This window comes from Phyllostomus discolor, chromosome 5 (genome assembly GCF_004126475.2).
Source record: "Phyllostomus discolor isolate MPI-MPIP mPhyDis1 chromosome 5, mPhyDis1.pri.v3, whole genome shotgun sequence".
Lineage (NCBI taxonomy): Eukaryota > Metazoa > Chordata > Mammalia > Chiroptera > Phyllostomidae > Phyllostomus > Phyllostomus discolor.
This window is the reverse complement of record NC_040907.2, coordinates 102,734,556-102,755,736: the sequence shown is the minus strand read 5'-3', so window position 1 is coordinate 102,755,736 and position 21,181 is coordinate 102,734,556. Positions and strand designations below refer to the sequence as shown.

The following is a 21,181-nucleotide window of genomic DNA, read 5'->3' as shown; positions in this document are numbered from 1 at the left end:
AGCTATTCAAAAAGGTGCCCAAATGAACCAACCCCTGAGGAGGTAGGACAACAGCATTCTTTATGGTGGCCAAAATGGAGTGTTCATCTCAGAACATTAAATCTCAAGCTTCAAATCAGAAAATTCTATAGGAAGTTCACATGTTTTATCACCTAAGAAATGCATGCTACATGTTGTTACATGGAAAAATTCTTACCTACTGAGACAAGGTGGCTATAATTTTCCAGCATCATGTCTCTGTATAATATCTTCTGAGCAGGATCCAGAAGATACCATTCTTCCTTGGTGAAGTCCACATATACATCTTTGAATGACACTGGTTCCTGTAAGGGTATATTCTTTTTCTTTTTTTTTTAAGATTTTTATTTATTTTTAGAGAGGAGGGAGGGGAGGGAGAAAGAGAGGGAGAGGAACATTAATGTGTGGTTGCCTCTCATGCATCCCCTACTGCAGACCTGGCTCACAATCCAGACACATGTCCTGACTGGGAATCAAACCAGCAACTCGTTGATTCACAGGCCGACATTCAATCCACTGAGCCACACCAGCCAGGGCACGGTATATTCTTTCTCTATATGAAGCTGTCAGAACTATATCATGAGGAAAAGATGTGACAGAAGTAATCTCTTTAGAGTTTACTAAAAATTGTTATATAGGATGCCTTCTTTTGTGTTATATTATATAGGATAAAATATGTACAGTTGCCACTGAGGGCCTGAAACTGTCCTAACTGCTACGAATACTATTGATGAAAATAAATACAGTTTCTGTTCTCAAAGTGCTTATGACCTGATAAAGAAACATATATATTATCATTTATTAAATTAGACATTGTAGGAACTAGCAGTATGCACAAAGTAGATTGGGGTTACCAAAGAAAAGTTAGTTATTTTATATTATCTTTTATATTACATTAACTTTCACTGAGAAAATGAAACTGTCAGTTGTTAAAATGAATAGTGGGATTAAAATGAATATGGTGCAGGCCCTGACCAAGTTCAACCTACAATTAATTAAATTGACCAGCCTGCATTTTGCCTGCCCACCTGAGAAAAAGATGAACTCTCTACTAAAAGAGATAATTTTTCTGGAGCCTCTACCATTTTTTATTGTTAAATATGTTTGGCATCCAATAAAATATTTCATGGTTTGTGAAGAGACAAAGGACCAAGAAAAAAAATAGAAGGCTCACAGGGGACCCAGATATTTACATTGATAAGCAAAAATTTCAAAATAAATTATGAATATTTTAAATAAAACAAATGAAAATATGAACAAAATAAATGAGAAAGTGGGAGTTCAACAGATACATGGTATGTGTGTTGTGCAGAAAAGAATTAATAGAGCAGGCCTGAGACTGTCAGCCCTTGGAAGGTCTGCCACGAGGGGGCCCTTTGGCTGGTATCTGGAAACTTGGATTTCAGGATCATTCGCTGATAAGAAGGGTTCACTGAACCTAAACTGTTTGTGTAAACAATATGGCTTATATTGTGCATTCCTCCTGGACTCTGGGATTTTATGTGTTAAACAGAGAGTACCTATGTGACCAGGCCTCTATAAAAACTCTGAGCACCGTCTACTGAACTTCTCTAGCAGACATTTCATGTTTGTTATCACAGCTCATTGCTAGAGTACTAAATGTGTCCTGGGAGAAGACTTTTAGAAGCTTGTGCCTGGTTTCCTTTGGTTTAGACCCCATATGCCTCTTCCCTTCTGTTGGTTTTGCTTTGTAACCTTTCACTTTAATAAGTCATAACCATAAATACAACTAAATGCTGAGTCATCCCAGTGAATCACTGAACCTGAGAATGCTCTTGGATTTCCTTTGATACATGTGTGTATGCATACACACATGTGATATATACACTCACAGATACATTAAATGGGCATGCTAAAGCTACAAAATATAGTATCTGGAATTAAGAACTTATTAGATGGGTTCAAAATCATACTATAGAAAGGAGAGACAATCTGAAACATGTATGTATCTAACAAAAGAGCATGAAAATAAATACCACAAAAATGATAGAACTGAAAGAAAAATGAACAAGTCATAATCATAGTTAGAGACTTCAACACTCCTCTCTTAGTATTGAGAGATCAACCAGACAGAAAATCAGTAAGTATATAAATGAACTGAGCAGCACTGTCAATCAATATGATTTAACTGATTTCATCCAAAATAGTAAAATACACATTCTATCCTTCTATTCTAGCTCCCATGAAACATTCACCAAGATGGAACACAGTTTAGGTCACAAAACACACCTTAATAAATTTAAAACAACAGTTAATTATACAAAATATATTCTCCAACCACAATGGAATTAAATATAAATTACTGAGCAAGTGACAGCTGGAAAATTCCCCAAATACTTGAAAATTAGGCAACAGATTTATAAATAACTTACAGGTCAAAGAAGTCTCAAAAGAAATTTTAATATATTTTAAATAAAATTAAAATGAAAATACCACTTATCAAAAATGTGTGGAATGCAGTGAAAAGAGTGTATAAAGGGAAATTCACAGCATCAAATGAATATGTTAGAAATAAAAGCTTTAAAATCAGTAACCTGTAATGTCAGAGGAATGGCAGTGTGAGAGATCCCCCTAGATTTCTCCCCTTGAAGTTTCAACAACTTGAGCAGCTATAATTCAACAAAGGATTCTCTTTTCAACACACAAATACATCTGAAAGATCTGCACATTTAAACATCTAACAGAGACCAAGTGGGAACGAACCAGGGAGTTAAGAAGGAGAAGAGCTCAAAGGAGCCAGGGACACAGCCCTGCAGCCTGTGGGTCACTGTGGGAACCAGCCAGGAAAGGGGAGAAATCAGGTTGTGGCTGGCACTCCCTTCAGCAGAAAGGAGTCAAGAGATTTAGTGAGCATCACTTCATCAGTGGGCAGCATGAGCTGTGGCTGATCCCAGTGACCTGGGCAGAGATGAAGTACAAATGTGTGGCCACACTTGTCTGGCAATCAGCATTCCGACAAAGCCCAGGACCCTGGCAGCCTACTCTTAACCTCCCAGAGCTCTTCTCCTCAGTCTCTGATGTCAGGCTGCAGAGCACATTATCTGCAAACTCGAAAACTGTGACTACAGAAAGAGCACACTCTATGACTAATCCCAGGGTCAGGTGGAGGCACAGGAAGGATGACACTAAGGTCTACTAGTCTTCATTGCTAGGAGGGCAAAACAAAAAAGGAGGCAGGTAGGTTCCCTAGCCTAGTTCACTTACACACTGAGGATGAACTGCCACAGGGTCTGGTTGTTGGGGAATACCACTGGGATTTCAAGGATATGGAGCCCCATTGCCCACATTGCCTCAGGGGGAGATCAAGGTGACTTGAAAATGCAGAATAAGGAAAAAATAAATGGGACTATATCAAACCAAAAACCTTTTGCCCAGCACAAAAAGGCAACTAACCTATGGGGAGAAAGAATTTGCAAGCAGCAGCTCTGAAAAGGAGGTAATAATCAGAATATATAAAGAATTGAATATATAACCCAATACCAAACAAACAATCCAACTAAAAAATGAGCAGAGAACTTGAACACTTCTCCCAAGAAGACATATAAATGGCCAATAGATACATGAAGAAATGCTCAACTTCATTAGCTATTAAAGAAATGCAAGTCAAAACTACAATTAGTTACCACCCCCACACCTGTTAGAATAGCTATTATCAACAAGACAGATAATAACAAATGTTGAAGAGATTGTGGAGAAAAAAGAACCCTCATTAACTTTTGTTAGGACGTGTACACTGGAAAAGCCACTATGGAAAATAGTATGGAGGTTCCTCAAAATATTAACAATGAAGTTAAAATATAACTCAGCAATGCCTTTCCTGGGTATCTACCCCCCAAATTTTAGAAAGATATATGTACCCCTATGTTCATTGTATCATTATTCACAGCACAGTGGCCTGAACATGAAACAACTAGAGTGTCCTTTGATACAGAATTGTATAAAGATGCAGTACGTACATACAATGTAATATTACTCAGCCATAAGAAAATATGAAAAACTACCATTTGTGACAACATGGATGGACCTTGAGAATGTTATGCTAAGTAAAGTAAGTCAGTTAGGATAAGTTAAGAACAATATGATTTCACTCGTGTGAGATATAAAACTGAATGTCACAGACATACACAACAGTATGGTGGTTGTCAGTAGGAATGCAGGTGGGATGTAGTAAAGGGTAAAGAGGGCCAAATATTGCTGATATATGGTGATTTGACTTTGGGCGGTGGGCACACAATGCAATATAGAGATCATGTATCACAGAAATGTACACTTGAAACATATGAGCTTATTAACCAATGTACCCTCATTAATTAAAAATAAAATAAATATAAAATATAATAAAATAAAAAGTACAAACTACCAGTTATAAAATTAGTCACATGTTGTAAAGTATATGATAGGGAATATAGTCAATAATACTGTAATAACTATGAATAGTGCCAGATGGGTACCAGAGTTATTGTAGTAATAACTTTGTAAGGTATATAAATGTGCAAGAATTCTGTTGTACACCTGAAACTAATGTATTATTTGTCAATTATAATTAAAAAATAAATTTTAAAAATTGGTAACCTAAGTGTAAACAAGAGAAAAATTCTAATTAACTCTAAAGCAAGCTAAACAAAGGAAATAATAAAAATCAGATGATCTATGAAATTAAAAACATGAAAAAATAGAGAAAAATCAGTGAAACCAAAGCAGCCTCTTCAAAAAGATCAGTAAAATTAATAAACCTCCAGACAATATCACCAAGAAAAAGAGAAAAATTACAAGTTACAAATCTCAGAAAGACGGGTCGACACTACCTGATGCTAAAGGGCATTAAAAGTATTCTCTTAATGAAAATGTTATGAACAATTCTATTTCTGAAAAATTGATAGCTTAGATGAAATGGACATATTGCTTAAAAGACACAGCTACCAAATGAAAACTAGATAACCTAAATAGAACTATAATCTGTTTTAAAAATTGAATCAGCAATTAAAATACTTCTGAAGTAGAAAGCTCCAAACCCAGATGTTATCACTATTAAGTTCTACTAAATATGTAAGGCAGAAATATTACTAAGTACCCATAATCTCCTCCAGTAAATAACACCTGAGTACTCATTACACGAGACCAACATTACCCTGATAAGAAAACCAGATAAAGACAATATAAGAAAACTAAAGACCAATATCTCTTATTAACATAGATGCAAAAATCTTCAGATTGGCATATGAAACTTCACAATATATAAAAAGAATTGTAAACCACAACCAAGTAGAATTTATTCCATTTATGGAAAGCTGGGTCAACATTTTTTTAAAAAAATCAATCAATAGAGGAAGATGGTAGCGTGGTAGGAGGGGGCAGATTCCACTTACCCCTATACACAGAAGAAAAACCAGGACGATCTACAGAGTAACAGAGCAAAGAAACAGCCAACATACCCCAGCATATATGAAAACAGGAGACCAAAAATTATAGCAGACATTAAAAACCAGACATGAGACAAAGAAACCCTGGAACTGTGAAAAGACCACAGTTGGAACCAAAGAGGGGGCATCCCAACAGCTGAGAGAATGAGACAAATTTCACTTTGCTATTACAAAGAACCTGCAAGTTATTGCATATTTGTATTATTATTTTTTCATTATTTGTACATCTTTTATTTTAATACTATTTTTGTATTTCTCTTCTTTCTGTTTAGTCTCCTTGGCTTGGCTGGTTATATTATATCATTTGACAGGTTTCCCCTGTTCTCTCTTTCAGAGTGTATTGCTAATTTACTGTCCTTCGCTTAACTTGTGTTCCATTAGCACAGTATTCAAGGTCCTATACTCCCTATTCTTGTTATCCAGATCACATAGATTCTATCATATGATTGTTGCTCTAATATTATTGTAAATAACAGCTGTTCCATACAATTGTATGGAACACACAACACCCCTCTCAGATCTTAGCCCACTTCATGGTTTCCTGAACTCTATTACTGCAGTGGTTAATCTACTCTCTCACACACTATACCTATTTACTATCCTTTACTCTCACCTTACCTCAGAATCTGACCTCCAACAATCTCACTGCCTTCTAGATCCAACTCACAAACTTTTGCTTCCCAACAAGAGACTTATCTTCTTTCCATCCTTTCTAAAAAGTGGTTAGTTGGCTGGAAGATCACAGTTAACACTATACATAGACAAAGGATCTCCTATCTCTTCTCTACCAGCTGCTACTGTAAATATCATAAAATACTCTCTTGCTGTAGTAAACCATTTTGCCTTCCCCTTCCAACGTATCACAAAAAAGGGTAAGTGGAAGCTGTGAACACCAGCATATATGCTGGAAGAGGAAACCCAACAACAAAGGAACCACCAACAGATAACAACAGAAGAATGTGAAGGAGGTAGTGGAAAGCACACTAACCTCAATCCAGGACCTATCTGGAAATACAACTAAATAGTGGAGAAATTACCCAGAAAAAACAACTGAACAAGAGAAGGGGAGAATCATCGAAACCTTATACAAACAGAAGAACCAACTTCAACACAATCTGTCTTCACCAGCACAACAAAATACAAGAGGTGGTGGACAGAGTGACCCTCAGTTAACCAGCTGGTGGGAAAGACCCACCAAAGACCCAACAACAATCAAAACCCAAAGAAAAACACAGAGCCGAATTAAATGACAGCCCAAGCCCAGTGAGCTCAGGAGATCAAGAAGACTGCACCACTGAATCTCACAGGTATTCTACCACAGAAGTTCACACCATAAACCCAGGGAACCAAAACAGGTCAATTTAAGATGCTGAGGCTAACGAGAAGAGTCTCACAAACAATGGGAAGACAAAGAAACAATCCCCAAATGAAAGGAAAGGAGGAAGCCTCAAAAAGAATGATAAATGAAATAGAGGCAACTCAACTATCAGATACTGAGTTCAAAGCAACGGTTATCAGGAAGCTCAATGAGTTTACAGTGAATTACCAGAAACTACAAGGAAACTACAATGAACTCACTGCAAACTGTATCAACATAAAAAAGAAATTAGAAACTACCAACAAGGGCCAAGAGGAAATGAAGAATACAATTTCTGAACTGAAGAACACAGCAGAAGGACTCAAAAGCAGGACCCATGAAGCAGAAGATGAGATCAGTGAGCTGGAGAACAAAATAGGAAGAAAACCTCAGAAAGAGCAAAAAAAAAAAAGGAACAGAGGCTCAGAAAGAAGGGGGATTAAGGGAAATGCAAGACAATACGAAAGGTAATAGTATCCATATAATAGGGATACCAGAAGGATAACAAGAAGAGCATGGGATAGAAAACCTGTTTGAAAAAGTAATGATGGAAAACATCCCTAATTTGTACAGAGAAAAAGTCACAGAAATCCAGGAAACACAGAGAGTCCCAATCATGAGGAAACCAAAGAGGCCCACTTCCAGACACATCATAATCAAAATGGCAAAATTCCAAGATAAGGCGAGAATCTTAAATGCACAAGGGAGAAACAGGAAGTAACACACAAGGGAGCACATATAAGGTTAGCAGCTGATTTCTCAATGCAAACGCTCCAAGCCAGAAGAGAATGGCAAGAAATATTCCAAGTAATGCTAACCAGAGGCCTGCAACCAAGGCTACTTTACCTAGCAAGGCTCTCAATCAACATACAATGCCAAATAAGGAGATTCCCAGACAAAAGAAGTCTAAAAGACTGTACTTCCACCAAACCGGCCCTGCAAGAGATGCTAAAGGAATTGCTTTAAGGAAAGGAAGGAAAAGAGAGAGAGAGAGAGAGAGAGAGAGAGAGAGAGGAACACAGGTAGGAAAATGGCAATGAGTAAGTACCTATCAATAATAACCTTAAACATAAATGGATTAATGTTCCAATCAAGAGACACAGAATAGCTGAATGGATAAGAAATCATGATCCACACATAGGCTGCCTACAAGAGACCCAACTCAGAAAAAAAGACCTACACAGACTGAAAGGGAAGGGCTGGAAACAAATTTTCCAAGCAAACAGACAGGAAAAAAAAAAAAGACGGGTAGCAATACTCATATCAGACAAAATAAACTTCAAAGAAAAAGGGCCATAAAGAGAGACCCAGAAGGTCACTTCATAATACTCAAAGGAAGAATCCATCAGGAAGACATAAACATTGTAAATATATATGCACCCAACAGAGGAGCACCCAAATACATAAAGGAAACCTTAGAGGACTTCAAGATAGATATTGACAACACAATTATAGTAGGGGATTTTAACACCCCACTATCAAAAACGGACAGATCGTCCAAACAAAATAGCAACAAAGATATTGTGGCATTGACAATGCCCTAGATGAAATGAATTTAACTGATATATATAGAGAGACCTTCATCCCAAACAAGATAAATACACATTCTTTTCAAATACACAAGGAACATTTTCACAGACAGACCACAGGATAGGACACAAAACAAGCCTCAACAAATTCAAGAAAATTGAAATCATACCAAGCATTTTCTCCAACCACAAGGGACTGAAACTAGACACCAACCTCAAGGGAAAAAACCCCAAACACTCAAAATCATGGAGATTGAATAGCATGCTATTAAACAAGGAATGGGTCAAGAATGAAATTAGGGAATAAAAATGTTTCTGGAAACAAAAATGAACTCACAACCACCCAAAACTTATGGGGCACAGTGAAGGCAGCCCTGACAGGGAAGTTCATAGTGATACAGGCCTGCCTAAACAAGATAGAAACATTTCAAATAAACAACCTAACCTTACACCTACAACAACTCCAGAAACAACAACAAAGACAGCCCAGAGCAAGTAGAAGGAAGGAAATAACCAAGATCAGAGCAGAATTAAATGACATAGAGACTAAAAGCACAATTCTAAGGATCAATGAATTCAGCAGCTGGTTCTTTGAAAAGATAAACAAACTGGACAAGCTTTTAAGTAGGGTAATCAAGAAAAAAAGAGAGAGGACCCCAAAAACACAATCAGAAATGAAAGAGGACAGATTACAACTCATACCACAGAAATACATAGGATTGCAAGAAATTACTATGAAGAACTGTATGCCAAGAAATTTGAAAACCTAGGTGAAATGAAAAATTTCTAGAAAAATATAATCTTCCAAAACTCAATGAAGAAGAAGCAGAAAGCCTTAACAGACCAATAACAGCAGATGAAATTGAGGCAGTAATCAAAAATCTCCTGACACACAAAAACTCTGGACCAGATGGTTTGACAGGAGAATTCTACAAAGCATTTAAGGAAGAGCTAACCCCTATATCCTTCATAGACTATTCCAAAAAATCCAAAATGATGGAAGAGTCCCAAACTCTTTTTATGAAGCCAGCGTCATCCTAATCCCAAAACCAGATAAAGACACAACAAAGAAAGAAAACTTCAGGCCAATATCGCTGATGAACATAGATGGCTAAAACTCAACAAAATATTGGCAAATGGCATCCAAAAATACGCTAAAAAGATCATACGTTATGACCAAGTGTGATTCATCCCAAGGATGCAATTAATGGTACAATATTGGCCAATCAATAAATGTAATATATCACATAAACAAAAGCAAAGACAAAAATCACAGGATCATATCAATAGATACCGAAAGAGCATTTAATAAGGTACAGCACACATTTATGATAAAAACACTCAGCAAAGTGGGAGTAGAGGGAGCATTCTTCAACATAAGAAAGGTCATATATGACAGACCTACAGCCAACATCATACTCAATGGGCAAAAACTCAAATCTTTTCCACTAAGGTCAGGAATAAGACAAGGTTGTCCACTTTCACCACTTCTATTCAATATAGTATTGGAAGTTTTAGCCACAGCGATCAGACTGTGGCTAAAAGAAAGAAAAAAAAGGAAATAAAAGGCATCCAAATTGGAAAGGAGGAAACAAAACTGTCATTGTTTGCGGATGACAAGATAGTGTACATAGAAAATCCTATAGACTCTGGCAAAAACTGCTCAACCTAATAAATGAACTTGGCAAAACAGTGGGATACGAAGTCAATATCCAGAAATCAAAGGCATTTTTGTATACCAACAAAGAAATAGTAGAAGCAGGAATCAAGAAAAAAATCCCATTTGATATAGCAAAAAGAAAAATAAAATACATAGGAATAAACCTAACCAAGGAGGTAAAAGACCTGTACTCAGAAAAGTACACAACACTGAAGGAAAAAATCATGGAAGACACAAACAAATGGAAACATATACCATGTTCATGGATCGGAAGAATTAACATCATCAAAATGTCCACACTACCCAAAGCAATTTACAGATTCAATGCAATACCTTTTAAAGTACCAATGGCATATTTCAGACATAGAACACTTCAAAAATTTATACGGAACCATAAATGATCCCAAATAGCTGCTTCAATTTTAAGAAAGAGAGCATAGTAGGAGGGATCACAAAACCTGATACCAAACTGTATCATAAGGCCACTGTATTCAAAACAGCCTGGTACTGGCATAAAAACAGACACATGGACCAAAGGAACAGAACAGAGAGCCCTGAAATAAACCCAAGTCTCTATGGTCAATTAATACTCAACAAAGGGGGCAGCAACATAAAATGGAGTAAAAATTGCCTCTTCAACAAATGGTGAGAACTGGACAGCTACAAACAAAAAAATGAAACTCGAGCACCAACTTACACCATACAGAAAAATAAATTCAAGGTGGATAAAAGATTTAAATATAAGCCGTGACACCATTAAAGTCCTAGAGGAGAACATAGGCAGGAAAATCTCAGGTATTTCATGCAGCAACATTTTTACTGATATGTCCCCTAGAGCAAGGGGCATAAAGATAAGAATAAACAAATGGGATCTCATCAAAATAAAAAGCTTCTGCACAGCTGAAGAAAACAGTATTAAAATAAAAAGAGAACCAGCCATATGGGAAAACATATTTTCCAATGATACCCCAGACAAGGGTTTAATCTCCAAAACATATAAAGAACTTACACAACTCCACTCTAAGAAGACAAGCAACCCAACTGAAAAATGGTCAAAGGACTTGAACAGACACTTCTCCAAGAAGGACGTACAGAAGATCAAGAAACACGTGAAAAGACGCTCAGTATTGCTAGCTATCAGAGAGATGCAAATTAAAACCACAATGAGATACCACTTCACACCAGTCAGAATGGCCATCATAAACAAAGCAACAAACACAAGCATTGGATAGGTTGTGAAGAAAATGGAACCCTAGTGCACTATTGGTGGGACTGTAGAGTGGTACAGCCACTATGGAAAACAGTATGAAATTTCCTCAGAAAACTAAAAATGGATCTGCCTTTTGACCCAGCAATTCTACTGCTAGGGTTACACCCTAAAAACCCTGAAACACCAATCCAAAAGAACCTATGCACACCAATGTTCATAGCAGCACAATTTACAATAGCCAAGTGTTGGAAGCAACCTAGGTGCCCATCAGTAAATCAATGGATCAGAAAACTATGGTACATTTACACAATGGAATTCTATGCAGCAGAAAGAAAGAAGGAACTCCTACCCTTTATGACAGCATGGATGGAACTGGAGAGCATTATGCTAAGCGAAATAAGCCAGGCAGTTAAAGACAAATACCATATGATCTCACCTTTAACAGGAAGCAAAACAAGAAAACAAAGAAACAAGCAAAATATAACCAAAGACACTGAAATAGAGAATAGGCTAACAGTGATGAGAGGGGAGAGGGGAGGGAATTTCAGGGGGAAAGGGGAAGGGTTTATAGGAACAAGTATAAAGGACATATAGAGAAAAACTAGGGTGGGGGTGGAAATGGGAGGGGGGAGGGCTGGGGGGATGGGCTGGGATAGGAGTAAAAGACAGAAGAGTGTACTTGAACAACAGTTAGAATAAAATTAAAAAATAAAATAAAAATAAATAAAAAATCAACCAATGTAATTCAGCACATCAACAAGGCCAAAGAAAAATCATATGATCATGTTAACTGATGAAGAAAAAGCATTTGACAAAATCCTACATCCACTCATGATAAAAAAAAAAAAACTATGCAACTCAGCAAACTATGAAAAGAGTGGAACTTTTCAGCTTGATAAACACAATCTACAAAAACATATTTAATGTTAACGGACTGGACACTTTTTGCCTAAGCAAAAAACAGGGCAAGGATGTCCTGTCTCAATATTGCTATTCAACTTTGTACTGGAAATCCTGACTACAGTAAGATAAAAAACAAACAAATAAAATGTTTACATGTAAAGATAAAACTGTCTTTATTTGAAGTCAACATGATTATCGATATAAAATTCCCATCGACTACAAAAAGGAAAAAAACAGCTCCAAGTTATAAGCATATACAGCAACATTTTATAGGGTAAAAGGTCACTATATAATAAAAAAGTCAACTATTTACTTCCAAGATCTGTCCAGAAGGTATCCAACCATGTAATATAAAAAATAGAGACATTTGGTGAAGAGGATATAAGGTACAATGAACAATGTACAAGGGAAAAGGACACCTCAGTCCCCTTCAGTGTAGGCACCTTGGGACCTCACACAGTTCTCTCAATAGCTATCAGCTGCCCTGTTGTATATTCCTGAACCTCACTGATGGTCTGAAATCTCTCCCCTTTCAAAGGCGATTTTAGTCTTGGGAAAAGCTAGAAGTCTCAAGGCACCAAATCTGGCTTTGAGCAGGAACAGGGCTGAGTCACCTGGGTGATTTGATGTTTCACCAAATATTACACAAGACGTGTCCCATGAGCTGGTGGTGTGTGGTCGTGATGAAGCTGCCAATTACCAGTTGACCATAGCTGTGGCCTTCTGAATCAACCGAATAGTTTTCGCAGAGGAATGTTCAAGCTTAATACAATAACTGATGCAGATTCACTGCTCTACTCAGTCATTTTGAATGTGATGACCACACAGTACACATGCTTTCTCAATGGCGTCTATTGCCCTCAGTGACTAGTACAGTGAAGTCATCACTGTATGTGCATGCTCATTCTAGTCCAATCTCCTTGGCTGTCAGGTAACATAAATCTCTCACAAACTGTTCTTGTTACATTAACAATAGTTAGGCTTTTTCCAGACATGCCTTGGTATATCAGAATAAGCAACTGGAATTTCATGTTTTCAAATGAAAAAAAAAACAAAAACAAAAACAATTATAGTATCACACAAATAGAAAAGTACTCAAGTATAAATCCAACAGAATATCTACATGGATTTGAAAGAAAACACAAAGCAAATGGAAGAAATCAAAGATCTAAGTAAATGGAGATATATTCCATATTCATGAATTAGAAGACTCAATACTGTTAAGATGTCAAGTCCTTCCAGCTTAATCTGTAAATTCAATACAGTTGAAATTTTTAGAAAAGCTATTTTGTAGATACTGATGAAATGATTCTAAAGTTCAGAGAGAAAGGTAAAAGACCTAGAATAGCCAACACAATGTGGAAGAAGGAAAAAAAGGATTCACATTATCAGATTTCAAGACTTACTACCAAGCTACAAGAAACCAAGACAGCATGCTCCTAGTGAAAAAAGCACATAGATCAATGAAACAGAATAGTGGGTCCAGGAACAGACACACCAAAATGTATTGCACTGGTTTTTGACAAAGGCACAAAGACAATTAAATGAAAAAAAAAGTCTTTCAACAAATGGTATCTGATCAACTGGAAATAAAAAAATGAACCTAGACAAAGACCTTATAACTTACACAAATATTAAGTAAAAGTGAATAACACACCTGAATATAACACGCAAACCTATAAAACTTCTAGAAGATATAGAACATAAAACATAACAGAAAAAATATCTATGTGATCTTGGATTTGGTGCTGAGATTTTATATATAACAGAAAAAGCACATTACATGAAAAAATACATGGGTTGGGTTATATTAAAAACAAAATCTGCGGGGCAGAAGCAGGGGAGGAATGTAGGAATGGCTGGAGTGGGAGGGTAGGGAGTAAATGCAGACAACTGCGATTGAACAACAATAAAATAATTTTTAAAAAAACTGACCTCTAAGAAAATGAAAAACAAACAAACAAACAATTCACAGCCTAGGAGAAAATATTTGCAACAAATATATCTACTAAAGGAGTTCCATCCAAAATACACAAAAGACTCAATAAGAAAAACAAATATACAATAAAACTCAGTAAGAAAAACAACTGACCTAATTAAAAAATGGGCAAAAGATCTGAACAATCATGTCACCAAAGATATGTGGATAGCAAATAAACACATGAACAGATGCTCAACATCATCTGTCATTAGCGAAATGCAAAAATGAGACACCATAACACATTCATTAGAATGGTTAAATCCAAAAGAGTAACCGTATCAATTTCAGTTCCAAATGCAGAACAAGAGGAATTCTGATTCATGGTTGGTAGGAGTGCCAAGGGATACAGCACCTTTGTAAAACAGTTTGACAGTCACTTGCAAAGATAAACAGTTTTAACATATGATCCAGCAACTTCATACCCTAGGTGTTTGAAAATTTATATCCATGCCCAAACCCACATCTGTATATTTCTAGAAACTTAATTCGCCATGGCCAAAAATTGGAAAGAAACAAAAGCCCATGGGTTAACAACTCTGAAATCACTTATACACATATGCTAAAATGGAATCGTTAAGTAAATGAAATTTGGATGTTGATAGCTAGATTCTCATTGTTAAAGTAGGAGACTATAGACAAGCAAGAGGAAAAAGCTAGATAGAATGCTCCATGTAGCAATGATTATACCAGGAGACATCAGTATGAACTAATACTTAATAAAGATACAGATGATTTCATACTAAAATATTCATATATATATATATATATATATATACACATATATATGTGTGTGTGTATATACATGAGTTAGTATACACATTTACTTCCTTGTTCAGTCAGCTGAGAGTCTACAAGCAATGACACACCAGTAGCAATAAGCACACCTAGCCTCCCAAACTTGGTTTCTAATACCTTGTCCCAATAAAACAAACCAGAGCTTTGAAAAGGCTAATTCTAGAACAGGGGATATATAAGATGATACTGGGATATCTTCTTTTTATTTTTTTAAATTTATTAAAAAAATTTTTTTCAAGTACAGTTGTCTCCATTTTTCCCCCAACCACTGCCACCCACCCCAGCCATCCCCACCTCCCACACTTGATCTTAACCCCTCTTTGGCTTTGTCCATGTTTCCTTTATACATGTACCTTCCCTCTTTTGCCTCATTACTCTCTCCCACCTCCTCCCTGGGTACTGTCAGTTTGTTCTTTATTTCAATATGTCTAGTTATATTTTGCTTGCTTGTTTGGATTGTTGATTAGGTTCCACTTATAGGTGAGATCATAATGGTATTTGTCTTTCACCACCTGATTTATTTCGCCTAGCATAATGCTCTCCAGATCCATCCATGCTGTCGCAAAGGGTAGCAGCTCCTTCTTTCTGCTGCATAGTATTCCACCGTGTAAATGTACCACTGTTTTTTGTTTGTTTGTTTGTTTACTAGATTGGCTTATTTGCTGATGGGCTCTTAGGTTGCTTCCAGCACTTGGGTATAGTACATTGTGCTGCTATGAACATTGGGGCGCATAGGTTCTTTTGAATTAGTGTTTCTGGATTCTCAGAGTATAGTCCCAGCACTGGAATTACTGGGTGAAAAGGCAGTTCCATTTTTAGTGTTCTGAGGAAATTCCATAGTGTTTTCCACAGTGGCTGCACCAGTTTGCATTCCCACCAACAGCGTTCTAGGGTATCCTTGACTCTACAACCTCACCAACACTTGTTGTTTGTTGATTTGGTTATGATGTCCATTCTGATCAGTGTGAAGTAGTATCTTATTGTGGTTGTAATTTGCATCTCTCAGATGGCTAGTGATCCTTTCATATGTCTCTGGGTCCTCTGTATGCCCTCCATGGAGAAGTAAGGAAGTACAATATAAAAACACTAAAATGTGGTATATCAAAAAGACAGAGAAACTAATTGAAAGTGGTCTCAATAACTGAGCTGGAACAATGTGAGCAACAAAATCAACAAGGTAGTGTTCTATAACTAAAGAGTAAATACCTAGTTATGAGTTCAAATTAACATAAGAAATTGAGTAAAATAAACAAAAGACACAACTCTTATGTACAAAATTCCTAATAATTTATGTGAACACTCCATCATGAAGGAGGTGTACCATAACTCCTGTAAACAGTATTATAAATGAAATCACTTTAAAATGAAGCTGAACCCACCATGCCAAATGAACTGCCTTCCACATCAATGCTGCAAATCTTTGGAATGTTTAAAACAAGATAAAATAATCTTTGGACTGAGCCTAAGCAACCTTGTTCCCCAAAAAACTGTTTGCCAAAACGGTAACAACAAAAACAGATATGACTACTAGACTGATGACTACCAATCTAAAAATCTAAATAAATTGTTTAGAATTAGCATCACTATGTTATATACATAATAGAAATTTCTTTCTTCTATTGATGTTAATTATCCCCCTTCCCTCTCTCACAAATACCCATTGCATTTGTCTCCTAATTGGAACATTATTTAGGCTTCTGCCTGAATTAATGATACCTAAAGAGTTATTCTTATTGATCTCAACTTATTATCAAAGTGAGAGGCTTGACTGCTTCTCACTTTGGAAGCCCATATTATTTGGGAGTTAATATTAGAGACTACTAAGAGAACTAAAGTGGCCTCACCTTCATTGTTCAGTATACCCTGGAACTAGGTATGGTACCTTCCATGGGCTGCAGTTTCCTTCACTGTAAAGTTCTCACAGGTTCATGGACCTCCCTCCTTGTTTGGTAGAGGTCAAATGCATTAATTGAAATCAAGAAAGATTTTTCCCTGCATGCACCCACAAATCCACTGTGCAGAGGAATGGGAGAAACTTGCTCTGGAATTGTCTTTGTCTTATTGTCAAAGGGAAGGGAGAAACTGGGGATTACTCTTCCATGGCACCACAGGAGCCATGGAAGGCTGTTTCCAAATGGATAAGTACTCATTTAATGAGTACTCCTACAGAATGCACAATTAATAAACAGAAGTTTCTAAAGGACAAATAATTTCTAAGTGAATCCTAAAAAATACATTAGCTATATAGGTATGTGCTTTAAAATTTCTTACCATTTGTCCTAGCTAAAACCTGAGAGGATATTTCAAATAATCTAATAACTCTATTTCAGTAATTAGGCAAAATTATAAGTTAGTAGCAGTTTTATAACTCTCAGTAACTTCCAAGGATTCCTACAGATAGCAGAAATGTAAACACTGCCCACAACAGCCTAAGACTAAACCAAAGGGGGAAAAAAACGGAAAAATGTTTGTTAAAAGGCACAAGAGGCTGAAAAGGTTCCTTTGCTTAGGTAGGCCTTGGCCTTGGTCTCCTTATAAAAATGTTTATCAAGGACAAATAAAAATAATAAAAGTCTCAGCCATCTAAATAAACTTAACTTATTCCAATTGTTACAAATTAATATTTGGGTTGTATGTGTACCTGTTTTATGGCTAAAACTTTAAAATAAACCTTTCACATCTCTGCTTGTATCTGTCTGTGTATGTATATGCTTGTCTACTACTGGAAGAAATTATTAAAATTGGTTTATAAAAAGATATAATTTGGTGTAAAAGATACAAATAAGGTGTATTGGCTTAAAGAAGTTTAGTACCTAAAGATGGCAGCAAGGTAGGTAGGAGCTTAACCCACTTGCTCGTGCACCCAACTGAAACACCTAGCCAATCTTCAGAACAGGGTGAAGAGCAAATGGAATCCCAGATTATATGAAGTGTGGAAGTCAAAGGTTGCAGAGGACATTAAAAAGCAGATGTTAAGTAAATTTTGTAGGCAGACGGGAAGGTTGCTAGGCCCTGTGCCTGGGACTTACCATGGCAACCTTGGTCCCAGTTCCTGTTGCCTTAGGAACTCTGTAAGAGAACAGTCAGTGACTCTAATTTTGCAGCTCCCTCCCTTTCCAGAGCAGGGAAGCCAGGCCAGCCTAGGAGAGACCTGGATGCTTGAAGTCACTGGGGGAATAAAGACACAGTGGGAGACACACAGCAGGGGGTGCTCCCTACCTTGGGCTGTGGTTGATGGCTGAGATAGTAACAGAGAAATCTGGGGGCAGGAAGACACCGGGAGATGGGAGAAGAGTAGGACCGTGATTGACTGTGATCCAGAGAGTCTCAGGGCTGGTCAGAGTTGGGCTATGTGAAAAGCCTGGTGCTTGTTAAGAACAGCAGCTGGCAACCAAGGAAATTTACTTAAAAAAAAAAAAAAAAAAGGCAGCCACAGACACTATGCAAGCACCTCTCCTGCAAAGTAGCCCGGCCAGTGAAGGCAGAAGAAGAGGGGTGCTGCATGGACTGATAAAAGGAGGGCAGCAAGGGCTCAGATTGTTAGCAGTCCCCAGAGAGCCTTAATTTAATAGGGGAATTTAACTGTCTGGAAGGGATTTTGAAAGTACGCAGCAACCAGGCAAGCAAAGAGGGAGCAGGAGGGTTGCGAGGTGCTCCTAATCAGTGCACCTCAGGGGGCAGAACAACATGGTGGATTAAAGGTGCCCAAATGGGTAAGATACGACAGTAGGGGCAGCACAGTGATCTGAGGGGGTTAAGCTGGAGGCTGGGCACCTGTGAATATAGCAACCCACACCTAGTCCCCATCCTCACAAAACCACAGAAAAGAAAAAAGTGAAGCCCAGGCCCCCCTTTCCTGGAGCCTCCAGGAAGACCACCAGAACTACTTGGCAGGGTTTAAAGTCAGCAGGAGGCTTCCCCCTTGCTGCCTACCCCCGCCCCTCCACCCCAGGAAAGTGTGAGACAATAAGACCTGGAGCTGTGAAAGGACCAAAGACTGACCCAGAAATAGATGAGAAGCTAACTCCAACAACTCAGAAATGAGACAAATTTCATTTTGCTCCTACAGAACTTGCATTTTATTTTTTATTTTTATTATTTCCTTCATTATTTTTATTTTATTATTGTTTTTTAAATTTCTTTCTGTTTAGTTTTCTTCATTTTGTTAGTTTGTTTAATTGTATTGTTTGACTGGTTTTCTTTGTTCTCCCTTTCACATTATTTAATTTTTCTTCTCTTCACTTGTATTCCAGTAACACACCACTCTTGGTCTTTTAGTTTCTATTCTTTTTATTCAGATCATAGATGTCTTGTCATATTATTGTTGTTCCTGTATTATTGTAAATAATCGTTCCATATTATTGTAAACCCTACACACCACCCATCCTGGTCTTGGCTCAATTCACTGTCTTCCTGAGCTTTATTATTGTTTTGACTATGTTTATTCACTCACATACTATGCCTAGTTTCTATCCCTTACTCTCACTATATGTCACCATCTAACCTCACACAAGTGCTGTTTTCTGGATTCAGTTCACATTCTTTCTCCTTTTAATAAGAGTCTTACGTATCTCTTTTTCACCTTTTATAAAAAGCAATTAGTTGGGTGAAATATCACAATTAACCTGTACTTCTACAAAGAATCTCCTATCTGTTCTCTACTTGGTGGTACTTTAAGTCCCATGGAATACCCTCCTGCTGTCTTATTCCATTTCACCTTTGCCCTGCCACTGATCACACACAAGATAAGGTCGGAGTTGTGAACACCAGTAAACCCGCTGGAGGAGAGAACCCACCAATGAAGGAACCACAAATAGGTAAAACCCAAGTACAACAAGAGAGCCCGCACAAATGGAAGAAGGGGCAAACTAGATCATCCAGGCAAGGAGACTGAAGAGACCACACCACTGAATTCCATAGAACTCCTACCACAGAAGTTCACTCTACAAAGACAGCTAGTGAAGCAGTGAATCGGTAATCACAGAAACAAAGTCACCCAAAATGGGGAGCAAAGAAAGACCCTACAATTGGAAGAAATGGAAGACTCCCACTAAAAGAGCTAAATGATTGAGGCAAGCAAACTATCAGACATAGAATTCAAAAGAATGGTTATAAGGATGCTCAAAGAATTCACAGGCAACTACAAGGACCTGAGTGAGAACCACACCAGTATGAAAAAGGAAATAGAAACTATAAACAAGAACCAAGAAGAAGTAAGGAATACAATTTCTGAAATAAAATACACTAGAAGGAATTACAAGCAGACTGGATAAAGCAGAGGACCAAATTAGTGAGATGGAAGACAAGGTAGAAAGAAATACCCAGGTAGAGCAAATGCATGAAAAAAAAACACTCCAAAAATATGAAGACAGCTTAAGGGAACTGTAAGATAACATGAAATGCAAAAAAAAAAAAAAAAAAAAAAAAAAAATCATAGGAGTACCAGAAGAAAAGGAGTAAAAGATGGAAACCTTGTAAGAAAAAATAAAGAAAACTTTCTGAATCCAGGGAGGGGAAAACCCACCAAGTTCAGGAAGCACAGAGGATTTCAATCAAGATGAACCCAAAGAGGTCTACTCCAAGACACATGATAATTAAAATGCCAAGTTTTAAAGACAAAGACAGAATCTTAAAAGCAGCAAGGGAGGAACGAGAAGTAACATACAAGGAAGATCCAATAAGGCTGGCAGCTGATTTCACAACAGACACAACTACAGGTGAGGAGAGAATGGCAAAAAATATACCAAGTAATGAAAAGCACAGGCCTGCAACTAAGACCACTCTATCCAGCGAGGCTCTCAATTAAAATGGAATACAAAAGAAGGAGTTTTCCAGACAAAGAAGGCTGAAAGAACACTTGTTGGGAACCGTCCTGACTGGTATCAGAAGCTGAAACCCCCGCCTAGGCTAAGGCTAAGGGAACGCCCTTGGAACCGTAAGCCTGCAAGGAGACAAGGGCTTGTTTTCCTGGCAGGAATGCTGCTTCTGCTACTGAACCCCAAAAAGCTTGGTCGGTTAGCCAAAGACGGGTAAGATTCCCCATGTGGGGAACGACCTAAGGCAGGCATGATCACTTTGGGAGGCCCCCCAAAAGAAGGATTTTGGGGGCTGTAGCAAAAGAGGGTGACGGACCCTCACTCCTCGGCTTCGACATAGCCTGAGTTCTCATCATCTGGGAGAAAATCTGCTTATTGCCTTAGTCCCCAGCTAAGCCTGAAACAATGACAGGGTGGTGCAGCTCTGGGCTGAGAAGGGGCGGATTCCCTGGGTGATCAGGCCTAAGAAAG

The 21,181-nt window shown here is 37.6% G+C and overlaps 1 protein-coding gene across 15 annotated transcripts in view; it reads right to left on the bottom strand.

The window, feature by feature from the left end:
• ZNF248 (zinc finger protein 248) overlaps positions 1-21,181 on the bottom strand; it is a 57,275-nt gene that overhangs the window by 21,293 nt on the left and 14,801 nt on the right. For 7 of the 15 annotated variants that reach the window (XM_036026660.1, XM_036026664.1, XM_036026665.1 and 4 more), the window contains 2 exons: positions 13,525-13,557; positions 197-338 (listed from right to left, as the gene is read on the bottom strand). In XM_036026660.1, coding sequence (XP_035882553.1) covers positions 197-338; positions 13,525-13,557 — 175 coding nt within the window. Of the gene's footprint in view, positions 1-196; positions 345-13,524; positions 13,558-21,181 lie in introns of all 15 variants that reach the window. The other 8 variants (XM_028511727.2, XM_028511725.2, XM_028511724.2 and 5 more) reach the window with 3 other exon arrangements.